The sequence below is a fragment of the Rhinatrema bivittatum genome, chromosome 6, assembly GCF_901001135.1.
Source record: "Rhinatrema bivittatum chromosome 6, aRhiBiv1.1, whole genome shotgun sequence".
Taxonomy (NCBI): domain Eukaryota; kingdom Metazoa; phylum Chordata; class Amphibia; order Gymnophiona; family Rhinatrematidae; genus Rhinatrema; species Rhinatrema bivittatum.
Genome location: NC_042620.1, coordinates 177,407,132 through 177,421,249, shown reverse-complemented (window position 1 = coordinate 177,421,249; position 14,118 = coordinate 177,407,132). Strand labels below are relative to the sequence as shown.

General features: G+C 46.9%; 1 protein-coding gene across 1 annotated transcript in view; it reads left to right on the top strand.

Annotated features, from left to right (window-relative positions):
* The window catches only part of NME9 (NME/NM23 family member 9), a 316,239-nt gene that overhangs the window by 284,336 nt on the left and 17,785 nt on the right, over positions 1 to 14,118 (top strand). Inside the window, exon 14 of the mRNA XM_029606189.1 lies at positions 9,141 to 9,292. Coding sequence (XP_029462049.1) covers positions 9,141 to 9,292 — 152 coding nt within the window. The remainder of the gene's footprint in view (positions 1 to 9,140; positions 9,293 to 14,118) is intronic.

The following is a 14,118-nucleotide window of genomic DNA, read 5'->3' as shown; positions in this document are numbered from 1 at the left end:
GTTATTTGGGAAGGCTATGCCCTGCAATTCCCTCAGCTGAATTCAGATGCTTTTATGTTTTTCTCTTGTCATTCCATCCTAAAGTAGGAGGCTGTACAGGCAACACTGAATCAGCTTAACAGTTTGAGGGGAGATATCATAGAGGTCTATAAAATAATGAGTGGAATGGAATGAGTAAACATTAATCAGTTGTTTACTCTTTCAAAAAGTACAAAGACCAGGGGATACACAATGAAGTTATTAGGTAATACATTTAAAACTAATAAGAGAAAATGGTTTTTTTTACTCCATGCATAATTAAGCTTTGGAATTCGTTGCCAGGAGATGTGATGAAAGCTATTAGTGTAGCTGTGTTTAAAAAAAGGTTTGGACAAGTTCCTGGAGGAAAATTCCACTAACCATTATTAAGGTAGAGTTGCAGAAATCCACTGCTTATTCTTGGGATAAGCAGCTTGGAATCTATATACCCCTTGTGATCCTGCCAGGTAATTGTAACCAGGTTTGGCCACTGTTGGAAACAGAATACTGGGCTTAATGGACCCGGTATGGCAAGTTTTATGTTCTTATCTTGAAGGCAGTGATTCTAGTCCCAAAGGCAAATGGGTTCTGAGCCATTATTCAATTTAGTTTGTGATTTCCAAAAAGGACAGAACCTTCCATCCCATTCTGGATCTGAAGCAGATCAACAGGTTCCTGCGTGTGTCTCATCTCAGAATGGAAACTTTAAAATTGATCATTCTGGCAGTGAAGGAAAGGGAGTTTCTGACCTCCTTGGATCTAACGGAAGTGAACCGCCACATCCTTATAAAGGGAGAACACTGCAGTTCCTTCATTTTGCAGTGCTGGAGGAGCATTTCCAATTTCAGCCTTTGCCCTTTAGGTTAGCCACTGCTCCAAGGTCCTTTTAGAAAGCAATGTTAGTGGTGGCAGCAGCAGCACTGAGAAAGGAAGGCATTTTGATTTACCTTTATTTGTATGATTGGTTGATTAGGGCAAAATCAGAACAGGAGAGTGCAGTAGTGATGTTTTTACAGGAACTGAGCTGAGTAGTCAAATTTTCCAAGGGCTGTTTGAACCCTTCTCATATGCTGGAATATTTGCGAACCCTATCCAGCACGAGGGCAGGTCAAGCACATCTGACAGAGCAAAGGATTCAGAAGCTTGATGTTATGGTCATGCTTTGACTGACACTGGCACACTGAGTGCACTGAGCATGCTCAGCCTGCAATTACCCTGTGAGCCACATGTGTCTCCCTCAGTCTTCTTTTTTCCGCTCTGCAGTAAGCATAGTGGTTAGGAGCTCTGTGAGAAATTCTAATACTTTTTCCACACGGAAACACTTAAACCTTTACTTCACAAACACTTTTCCCTGCACGGGTCTCCCTTCACGTACGTTTATTCGACGCTCGGTGAGTACTATGCCCTATTTGTTTGGTCGGTTCCTGTCACCTTCCTGGCCTGCCAACCGACTGCGACCCTCTCTCTCCCTATGTTTTCAGTTAGCTACACATAGCCTGCGAGTGTCCCTCTGTGACACTCTGCCTGGTTATTAGCGCTAGTGGGATAGGGACTTCCACGGTTTCTGTTGCCGCCAGGGCCCCTGTTGATTCAGGTCCTTCGATTCCTCGGTACCCTCGCGCAGTCGATGCCCCATCGCTACCGTCGGTACCCCCTTCAGACCGTCCTGGATTCTTAGATGCCATCGGTACCCCTCCCCCCGCGGTACACTGATGCCATCGGTCCCTGCATTGTTTCTATCAGTGCCATCCATGTTTTTCATCCATGGCACTGATTTTTCCTTGGGTTTCATTGGTGCCATCATTGCCCGGATGGATGCCATCGACGTACACCTTGTCTCGTCAGTGCCATCCATGCCCGGGTTGATGCCACTGTCACCCGGGGCACTTCCATCGATACCAGGATCATTTCCAGCGATGCCATCCTTTATTTTATTGATGCCATCAATGCCCAGGACATTTCTATCGATGCCCAGGTCAATTCCATCAATGCCAGGGTCGATTCCATTGATGGACATCGATGCCGGGTCGATTCCATCGATGGGCATCAATGCCAGAGTGGATTCCATTGATGCCAATCGCAATTTCATCAATGGCATCCATGTCAACATCGATTCCATGGTACCATCGATGCCCTTGTCGGTGGCATCGATGCCACGGACGCCATTGGTGCCCAAGTCGATCCAATCGATATCGTCGATGCCTGTAGCCATGCCGTCTATGCCCATGGCCATGCCACCAATGCCGTCAGTGCCTGCCTCCATATATTGATGCTCTCGACGCCCACGTCATTTCCATCGGTGTCTTCGACGTTCCTATCAATGCGGTCATCAACTCCGTCGATGCCGGTATCATTTTTCCGATGCCAATGATGTTTTTTTGATTATTCGATGCCACATCGTTTCCATAGATACCTTCGCCAATGCCATCAGTGCTTCCGTCACTGTCATCATTGCTCTGGCCTAGTCATCAACGTTTTTTCACATCTATTTTTGATGATACCATCGAAGCCGCTTCGGCCTCCATCGACACTGTCAATACCGACATAGCACCGCCACGTAATGCCCTCGCCTGAACACAGTGCTCCATGCTTTGAGTTCTTATTAAAGCCCCTACTGCCATTATGCCACCTACTAGCCGGCCTGGGAATCACTCACTACATATACGCAGACGATATTCAACTTATACTACCCATTGACGATACAATCGAGAAAACATTAAACATAGCGAACATGTACCTAGACATCATCAACTATTAAATCAAATGGAGCTAGTAATCAATATAGAGAAGACTGAATTCCTTCATTTAGAAAGAAAAAAAAACATGGAGATCTCACACAACCCAATCACACTCAACAACAAACAAATAACACTTGCAGAGAAAGTCAGGAATCTAGGAGTAATAATAGACACAGAACTAAGCTTAAAACAACAAATATCCATAAAAGTAAAAGAAGGTTAGGCCAAACTCATGGTCCTCAGAAAACTTAAACCACTTCTAACGACCGCCAACTTTCGATCAGTACTACAAGCGCTATTTGCAAGCACTGATTATTGCAATACCCTTCTACTAGGCCTACCATACACCTACATAAGACCACTACAAATATTGCAGAACACGGCTGCAAGAGTATTAACTGGAAAAAGGAAGAGAGATCACATTACGGAAACACTGGCTGAGTTGCACTGGCTTCCGATTGAACAAAGAATACAGTACAAGACACTATGCACCATATACAAGTTAATACACAATGAAAACGCAGAATGGCTGAACACAGCCCTTCACGTACACATCCCCAACAGAAATCTAAGATCAGCCAACAAAGCTCTTCTGACTATTCCATCAGTCAAGACAGCAAGACTAACGCAGGTAAGAGAGAGAGCATTATCCTTAGCAGGACCCATATTATGGAACTCCATGCCACTGGAACTAAGACTACAAAGAGAAAACAAAACTTTCAGAAAAAATCTTAAAACTTGGCTATTCAAACAAGCCTTTCAAAAAGAGAAGGGAGAATAGAATCCAGGGAAATGCAAGGTTTAAACAGGTAAGTGCAAGGGACAAAACACCCTCACAAACAGAAGTCACTAGGGTGTATGTTTTTGTTTTAATATAATTCATCAGTAAAGGATAAGTTACTTATAGATATGAGTCCTTGACTCAAAACTGCTATAGAATCGACCGGGACATGATAGTGTTCACACTCATTAAACAACTAACATTGATTAAAACTATGTTACCGAACATTATGGCACCTGTGTAAACTGATAGAGGTTAATAGCATTACTTTTGTGCCTTACTGTAAATCGTTGTGACGGTACCCACCTTAACGACGGTATAGAAAAGTTTTAAAAAAATAAATTAGCCTACGACACTACATAGTGTCATCAGTTGCCATCCAAGACAGTGAGGGCATCCATCTTGGCGCTGGGGAAAGACCGGGCCGAGCACCATGGCATGCATCGTCACTGACACAGTGACCGTCCGCCACTGATGCCATCCAGCACATTGGTGCTATCCTTCTCGATACTGGACAATGCTCGAGCTGAGCAACATCACCACTGCTATTGACACTGTTCCGCACAGTATTGGCAGTCCTTGGTGTTCCAGAAACACCGGAACGAGTTCCGAAGAATTAAGAACATAAGAACATAAGAAATTGCCATGCTGGGTCAGACCAAGGGTCCATCAAGCCCAGCATCCCGTTTCCAACAGAGGCCAAACCAGGCCACAAGAACCTGGCAACCACCCAAACACCTAGAAGATCCCATGCTACTGATGCAATCAATAGCAGTGACTATTCCCTAAGTAAACTTGATCAATAGCAGTTAATGGACTTCTCTTCCAAGAACTTATCCAAACCTTTTTTGAACCCAGCTACACTAACTGCACTAACCACATCCTCTGGCAACAAATTCCAGAAATTTATTGTGCGTTGAGTGAAAAAGAATTTTCTCCGATTAGTCTTAAATGTGCTACTTGCTAACTTCATGGAATGCCCCCTAGTCCTTCTATTATTCGAAAGTGTAAATAACCGAGTCACATCTACTCGTTCAAGACCTCTCATGATCTTAAAGACCTCTATGATATCCCCCCTCAGCCGTCTCTTCTCCAAGCTGAACAGCCCTAACCTCTTCAGCCTTTCCTCATAGGGGAGCTGTTCCATCCCCTTTATCATTTTGGTTGCCCTTCTCTGTACCTTCTCCATTGCAACTATATCTTTTTTGAGATACGGCGACTGGCATCACGAGACATCGAGCCGCTGCGACAAGGGCCGGGTTCACGAGCTGTTAATCGGCTCCCCTGTTCCCGAGGCATGCCCCACCGACATCAGTGGGGGATTGTGGCCCTCCACAAAATACTACCGCGGTAGCGCCAGCCACGCTGAGCCCGTCTCCTCTATACCTGCGCCACCATACCAGGCATCAGAGTTGAGACAGGTGTCCACTCCCTCGATGACTCCTGAAATCCACGGAGCCAGCAATCTTCACCAGCTCATCCTTCGACGATCCACGTCGGATGGTAAGTACCCGCTTCTGCGGCATTCCCATTGAGATGTGTTCTCTAATTCAAGCCACATGGTTCGAAAAGTTCTAGGTCATGTACCTTCCAAGAACCGTATTAGTGTCACATATCACTATGCCAGCTATGTCAGCCACAATACCAAGAGAACCTCTCTATCATTTCTTTGGGATTGCATCAGGGCATCCTCCCTTCTTCAGCAATGAGGCTCTGTTCTGATTAATGCTCTGGCTTCTGGTTCCTGCTTCAGAACCAAAGTTCCAGGTGCATTCGCTGATCTGCTAAACACGAGATCCAGCAAATACTGCCTCAAGTGCAAGTCCACCTCGAAGCCTGATGACAGATCTCGATGTCTCCTTGTACAGCACACAGAAATGCGGGTAAGACTTTACCGCTCACGCTCCCGTGGGAGGTTATATGATATCCAGATTACATCAGCCCCTCCAGTTGGACACCTCCTGGTCTCCCAACTGGCCGGATATCAGAGCGGCCACCCCATCTTGTACCAAAGTTCCCGGTACACTCCTCCAGACGCTACAAAGCGCAGGGGGGGGGGGGGTGGGGAGTTTTAATTACACTATTCTTTCTTTCAACAGAAAGTAGTTACTCTCCGCCCATCCTGGACCTCAGAAATACCAACTTTCTTCAGAAGGCACAGGTAAAATGGTATCTCTCGTCACCATGCTTCCATATTGCAGTAAGTACATTACCTCTAATCTTTCTATGTGCTTCATGGTGAGTCAACAATATTACAATCCCAAGCTCTGCCGGTTGCACCAGCTTCGGCAACTGGGGTATTCATTGAATCACTATTGGTGAATGCTGTTTCTCTGCGGAGTGCAACATCATTCACGCTTTTCTTTGCATGGACAACTGCATAACCTCCATCAGTCCACGCAAGGAGCGCTAACTTCTTCATGACTCATTATACATTTAATAACTTGGATTACTGTCACTTCCATAAATCCCTTATATAACACTTCTGGACACCACAGTCATAATGACCTTTCTGTCCAGCATATGCGGAGACATTCTAATAAATTCTTACATGTCCCTGCGTGCATTTTCCATAACCTCAGCCCCTCAATTCTTCATTTTCGGGCCATGGGGTTTTTTCACTATGCACTTTCCTCATAGATCCAAAACTGCTATGGGTTAGATTCAGTGAACTTCCATTATCAATGGGTCTAAGTTGTTCAACCGCTTTCGTCCCTCATCTATATTGCAGATCTAGAACCAAAACCTAGTCTGATCCTGCTCATGCTCGCATTTACTCAGGGTTGTAAGTTTGACATAAAATCTTCTCAACCCAATATGCGTCTACTCCACTCCAGGCACAGTTTCACATGAACTTCCTGGAGTTTGTAGCCATGAGTTATACCCTTATGCCTTCCAATACTGCCTCTGCAACAAATCTTTGTGCATATAGACAGACAGCATAGGGACAATGTGCTTTCCAACACACAAGCACGCACACCTCTTAGCTGCTCTGCAAGGAAGCTGCGCAGCTCTACCCTTGGCCCTTGCTCACTCCATGTATCCTTGGGCCACTTATCTAAGAGAATTACTGAACGCACTAGCAGACCTTCTCCATGTAGGTTTCCATCCTCTCGAATGGTCTCGGACTACATGTGTAGCGGGAAAGGTCTTCTAACGCTTAGGTCAACCGAACTTGCCCTCTGCATCTGAATCGAACCATACGGTGCACAGATTCTACTCCCTACACATGTTTCCAATGCATTCCCATAGTCGCCTTTCTTCCATCAAGGGCCTCTTAAATGTGTCTCTTCTGCTGCCTCTCCTAGCCAGCACTCTTCTAATGTTGAACCGGGACGGGGTTCACTGTTCCTCAGACCCAAGTCCTGGCCGAGACCAGTATGCTTCCCATACTTCTCAATCTATCACACCAGTAACCAATTCGCCTTCTCACAAGTCAGTCTCAAATCGTACACTCACTGATGTTCTCTGGTACTGGTAGCGTCACGAAACCTTCCACACATAAATCCTACCATTCAAAATGGCATGATTTATCACATGACGCATACAAAAGGGTATTACCCTTTTTTCTTTTTTCTACACCACTCTTTTCTCTTGCTCCTTCAGATTCTGCTCCCCAGACATCCTCCACATAGGTACACCTCTGTTCTAATTGGTATATCGTTTGGGAGTGGGGATACCCGATTAACGGGTATCCCCACTCCCAAACGATTATCCACTGATCAAGCCGCCTCTATTTTCACTAGTTTTTTTTCACTAGCCTCTTCCCATCTTAATGCTACGTCCTCCTGCCCCATATTTTGAACCCCATCTTTTTTTCAATGCACCATATTTCCTGTACTTCTTAATCCCATTCTCTTTACTCGCTGTTTAGACACCCCTTTAACTCCCAGCCCCCCCTTTTCTGCCCCTTTTGTCCCCCATTTATCGAATGTTTTTAGTTCTCTGTATAACAAAGTTCCTTTTATTGATTGTTCTCTGTAAAGATACCAGCCCCCTTTTCCCTACCTCGTTTTTGCCCCTCTCATGATTGTTTATAGTTCTCTCTAAAATAATGTCCATATTATTGCTTGTTCTCTTTTAAGTTAGTTTTCCTTTTAATGATTGTTCATTGTTCTCTGTAAAGCTTGTTTGCTGCATTTCATTTACTGTGAACCGATGAGATGTTCCCAACGTTTGTCGGTATATAAAAAGATTATAAATAAAATAAATAAATAAATAGTTACGGAATGGAACCTATATTTCGTGCTTATAAGTCTCATACGTTCTCCATTTGAGCTTTTCCATTCCTCTCATTTCAGTTTGGCATGGGAAATTCTTTCCCTCATAAATGTCATTTCTGCCAACAGGGTCAGTGAGTTACACCCCTTGTTAGATACTCATCCGACCCTGCATTCCTCCGTTACCGAGTGGTTTTACGTATTCAACTTCATATCCATTCTTAAGGTAGACGTTGCATCTCACCTTACTCAGAATATACTCTGCCCATTTTTCCCAACACCTCTCTCTCACCAAAGCGAGAGGGTTTTTTCCACTCCTTGGACAGTAATAGTGCACTTGCATTCTATCTAGATCGCACTGCACTCCATAGGAATTCCACCTAACTCTTTCCTTCTGTGGCAAGAGTCAACCTGCGAGTTTCACTGGGCAAACAGACCTAGTCCTCCTAATTGATGGTCTGTATCTCTTTTCCTACCAACAAGCAGGCATTTCACTACAAAACTGTGTAACCACACTCTGTTGCGTCCATCTCAGCCTCAACAGCTTCACCTTGGCCGCCGCTTCTTGTACATATTTATCAGGCTGTGACCTGGAGCTCTCTCCATAGCTTCACAGCCGATTATTGCTTAGATACGACTAGCCGGCATGCTCCATGTTTGGCCAGTCCATCTACTCTTATTCTTTTCGGTTTAACTACCCAACATCCTTCCCCCAACCCATTAAGGGTTTCAGGATGCCCTCCGTTCCAAATTCCACCCCCGTCATTGCGCCTTCCGCTCGTCTTGGGTGCATTTGGTGCACTCTCGGGCATCCTCAGCTCAGTACTCACCCATTTGTGAGGACTACCATCCTGCTTGTCCTGTGAGAAAGCAAATGTTGCTTACCTGTAACAGGTGTTCTCACAGGAGAGCAGGATGTTAGTCCTCACGAAACCCACCCGCCACCCTGCGGTGTTGGGTCTGTATATGTTTTTACTTTTATTTTAGTTTCGCTTGCACTTTTAGCTATAAGACGAGACTGAGGGAGACACCTGTGGCTCACAGGGATAATTGCAGGCTGAGCGCACTCAGTGTGCCAGTGTCAGTCAAAGCTTTGTAGAAACTTTGACAGAAAAGTTTTCCTTACAGGGCTCCATCCTTTGATGTCACCCATATGTGAGGACTAACATCCTGCTGTCCTGTGAGAACACCTGTTACAGGTAAGCAACCTGCAGAATGCCCTTTAAAAATTGCTCTCTTAATGACTTTGCCCTTTGTGTTAAATAAAATGTAAAATTTCTTTGTGGTTAAAATCATTTTAGGAGTAGAGATAGTCTGATTGAGTGAAATTAGTTTGTGTGTCAGTAGACTATAACATCTAATATAGTATGTTTATTTCCACAGTTTCAGAGCAGAGTTTTCTCCAAAAGAGTCTGCAATAAATCAATTTCATGGCAGTACCTCTCAAGAAGAAGCTGAGATAGAGCTATCCTTCTTCTTTCCAGTAGAGTACACATTGGCCACCATCAAGCCTGATGCCCTGGCAGAACATCAAGGTATGACTTAGCTTTAGAAGAGAAAAATATGAGCTGACTTTCAGCAGCAGTTTAAATAAATAAAATAATATAAAATTCCTGGGCCTGCCATATGCTCTTCAGTTAGGCCAGGCCTGGGGATGCTATAAGCATTCACAGCCCCTGGAGGGAGGGAGTCTCAGCCATTGTACAACAGTGACACCTACTAGCCAGGCTCAAGGTAGACATGTACCAAGTTCCAGAGGGAGCTGTGGTCTGCAGCATCTGGTGAAGGTCCATTGCTTTAAGGACTGGACTAGGTTGGTGGAGGTGAGGGTTATAAATTTTATGTTTTCAGGCTAGTGGCATGTGAGCCAACACACCCCTAATGCCTGCCAAATCTGGCTAAGGGCTGTACTCCCCAGCGACGGAATGCCAACACTGATGACGCAGCAGCAGGATGCCGCTATCATGACTCCTCCTTGGGACTCTCTTAGGCAAGCATGGCGGATTTCATCCTTTTTAAAGGCCTGCGGCAGGAAGATCCCCGTGGCGCCCTTCAATGATTTCATGATCTTCAGCCCTTATAAAGGTTCGGCCGATGATCAGACATATCCTTATCAGTGGGTCAACTACAGTACCACTGTAGTGTGAGCTGCTGTGTTCTTCCTCTGCTCTGGATTCCTGTCTTGTCTCTCCAGCCCTGCCTTGTCCAGTTACCCTGCTCCATTCTGTGCTGCTGTCTGCCTATTTCCATGTCTTCCATTGCTGCCCTAGGACTGACTAAGGGATCTGACCATCACCTGAATTCTGGATATCCTTGCTTGCCATCCATCTCTGACCTCTGCCTGGACCCTGATTACCCTTGTTTGGTGCCTGCCTCCAACCATAGCCTGACACTGGATCTTTGCTCTCCACATCGCCTTAGAGACTCTCATCTAAGATCTGCTGGTGCCCAGAACTTGAGGACTCAACCTAAGGGGAAAGGGGTGGGCATAGATGAAGCTCCTGACCAGTCTCATCTTAGCCTAGCTCCTGAAGCTATGGGTGAGGACCTGCAAGGCTTTCTCTGCAGGCTGAGCCAACCTCACCATAGCACACAGGGTCCATGAATCTCAAAATAAAATAGAAGATCAAAAATGAATAGCGAATGAAGGATCATGGTACCATATTCTATGCTGGAAATCCAAAGGAGCAAGAGGAAACTGCCAGAACAAAAACAAGTGTATGAAAGAATTCTGTTATATACAGGAGTCTATTTACTAAAATGTGCTAAAAGCATGTGTAAATGCAGCATGTTGAATGTGCTGGTCACTAAGAGGTCCATATTGTCCTACTAAGTTTGGGAATTGGCTGGACAAATGCATTTTATGCATGTAATAATTGCAACACAAGCAATAACCCACAATTAAATACAGAGGCAGATATTTTATAAAGTATGTATATACTCCGCTTATGAAAATACTTATTTCTTAGCGTCCAGTCAGATTAATCCAGAACAAGTGGGTTATGCATTCCTACCAACAGATGGAGATTGAATAAACTGACATCACAGTATGTACACCCTTGCAGTTACATCAGCCTGCCAGTATTCTCCATCTCCAGCAGATAGTAGATGTGCATCTCCCCACTGGGGATTGCTTCATTTTAAAATAAAGGAGAATTAAGGATAACATTTGCCCCCTTCTCCCAGGACGAGCAGGATGGTAGTCCTTGCATATGGGTGACATCATCAAATGGAGCCCTATCACGGAACACTTTTGTCAAAGTTTCTAGAATTTTGACTGGCACACTGAGCACGCCACTAACCCTGCATCCAGCAGGGGTTCCCCTTTAGTCTCTTTTTTTTCTGCGCAGCAGTTGCCTCGTGGTTCTTAGGAGCTCTGTGACAATGTTTCACAATTTTTTCCTCATGGAATATTTTCTCAAACATTTAAAAATTTTTCCCCGACCCGGGGTCCCCCATTGACCACCAACCTCCGCTAATGCCAGTAAGTTTACCACGTTTGTTGTGGTCGGTTCCCGGCGGTGTTTCTCCCGGTGCCCAACGACCACCGATTGGGCACCGCCCATTTTTTAAAAAGGTGACCGGTTTTCAGAAGTACCTCGAGTGTCCGAAGACTATGTCCATTACAGACCTTCATGACGTCTGTGTCTTATGCTTGGGGCCTTCCCACGACATCCAACGGTGCACTAGTTGTGCCCAAATGACCCCTAAAGGCCGCTGCGCCCGCCTGGAGAAGATGGAGCACCTGTTCGCCTCTAAGCGTTCGTCTCCATTGACTCCAGCCAAAAGCGCACTGAGTTGGAAGCTTTCTTCGCCCTCGACTCCTTCTGTATCGATGTCTCAACAACATCGAGACACCAGTGACCGGCCGTCACCAGCATCGTCCCGCTCAAAGGCTTTGACATCCTCGGCGTTGGAGAAGGACCGGGCCGAGCATCGCGAGAAGCACCATCATCGGCACTGACGTAAAGCTTCATCCGGTGCCAGCACTGACAAGCCATCGGTATCAACCTCAGCTGAGCCACCATCCAAGAAGTCCTGGGGAGAGGAGTCCCCATCCTCCTCTGGTCCTGGGACACCGAGGCGTTCCCCACCTGCAACCATGCTGGGCGCCGAGACTCCACAAATTACTGTGGACCCTCCGGCAACGCCTACTCAGCTTCCAACCCCGGCCGCTGTGTTACCAACACCAGCCTTCCAGGAGGAATTGGACCGGATGATCTAAGAGGAAGTCCTTCAGGCACTTCAAGGATTTCAGTCACTACCGGCGCCGACTCCCCTACCGACGCCTGATCCGGTGCCTACTATGCTGGCTCCACTCCTCAAAAGATTGGACACCCTGATCAGGGCACTTCCATCAGTGCCCGTTCCTTCCGGTTCAGTGGCACATCCAAAACCATCGATCCCTCCTCTGGCATTGATCCAGATTCCTTTATCTTCAGACGATGAAGAATCGGACCGTGCCTCTTCTCCTTCCTGGGAGCCGCCAATGCCAGAACTGATTCCTGGCCATCGGGTTTACTTGTACCCCAACGTCCATCAAAAAAACCGATGCCATCGGTACCGCCACTGTCCTCGGTGCCGCCTCCTCCTATCTCGGTGCCTCCACCTTTTCCATCTGTGCCACCTCCTGATCTAGCTGGATTTGGACTTCTGCCTCCATCTGAAGGCCCGCAGGGTGGAGGAGACCCACAATACGACCCTTGGGGGTGATGATTCCTCTGACTCTCAAGATTCTGAAGACCTTCTGTCAGAGCCATCAACCCCGGAAGAAAGACGCTGCTCCCCTCCGGAAGACCTATCATTTGCCAGCTTTATAAAGGAGATGTCTGAAGCCATCCCCTTTAAATTGCAAACAGAGGAGGATGCCAGGCATAAAATGCTGGAGGTACTTCAATTCATGGATGCCCCCAAAGAGGTAATGGCAATTCTGGTCCACGAAGTTCTGCTTGACCTCTTACACCGTACGTGGGAACACTCTGGAACAGTGCCACCAGTCAACAGAAAGACCGATGCCACATACCTGATTCAGTCAGCTCCAGGTTTTCAAAAGAGCCAGCTACCCCACCACTCCGTAGTGGTAGAATCCGCTCAGAAAATGGCTAAAAGATTATGACCTCATTCTTCTACCCCTCCTGGCAAAGAGCAGAAGTCCTTGGACGCCTTCGACCGAAGAGCTTTCCAGGGATCTATGCTGATAGCACGTATAGCAGCCTATCAGCTATACATGACACAATACATCAGGAATCTCTGGAAACAAGTCCAAGACTTCACTGAGATCCTGCCTGAACAATTCCAAGAAGGATTGTCTATCATCATTCAGAAGGGTCTCGATGCTGGGAAACACGAAGTCAGAGCAGCGTATGACATCTTCGACACTGCCTCTAGAGCAGTGGTTCTCAACTGGTGTGTCGCGGCTCCCGGTGTTCCACTGCCCCACTTGTGCTTCCCTTCTCCCTAGGGGCGGGGCTGAAGAATGGAAAGACGCTGCGCGCCACTGCTGGAGGCCAGGCCGGCGGGGCCGAAGAATGAAGAGATGCTGCGCGCTGCTGCCGGCGGCTGAAGAGCAGAGAGACCCTGTGCACCGCGGGAGGCAGCTGGAGAGACGTTGCGCACCGCGGGAGGCGGCTGGAGAGACATTGCACGCCGCCGGAGGTCAGGCCAGAGGCGGCTGAGAAGTGGAGGCCAGGCTTATTGGGCCAAACAATGAGAAGAGGCTCCATGTGAGCTTGTGTGCATGTAGTAGAATGGGTACATGAATGAGAACTTGTGTGCGTGTGGTAGAATGGGTGCCTGGGTGCATGAGTGGGAGCTTTATGTGCGTGTGGTAGAATGGGTGCCTGGGTGCATGAGTGAGGGCTTGTGTGCCTGTTGTTGAATGGGTGCTTGGGTGCGTGAGTGGCAGCTTTGTGTGTGTGTGTGTTGGGGGGGGGGGGTTAGAATGCATGCCTGGGTGCATGAGTGAGAGCTTGTGTGCCTGTGGTAGAATGGGTGCCTGGGTGGTGAGTGGCAGCTTTGTGTGTGTGTGGTAGAAAGGGTGCCTGGGTGCATGAGTGAGAGCTTGTTTGTGTGGTACAATGGGTGCATGAGTGGCAGTGTGTGTGGTTGTAAGTGACAGAGTATGTGTGAGCTTGTATGTAAGTGACAAAGCATGTGTGTGATTGAGAGAGACTGGTCAGGGAGGTGACTGGTGTGTGAGTGTGAGACAGAGGCTGGTCAGGGAAGTGACTGGTGTGTGTGTGTATGAGAGACAGAGACTGGTCAGGGAGGTGACTGGAGTGTGTGTGTGTGTGTGTGAGAGAGAGACAGAGACTGGTCAGGGAGGTGACGTGTGTGTATGAGACAGACAGAGACTGGTCAG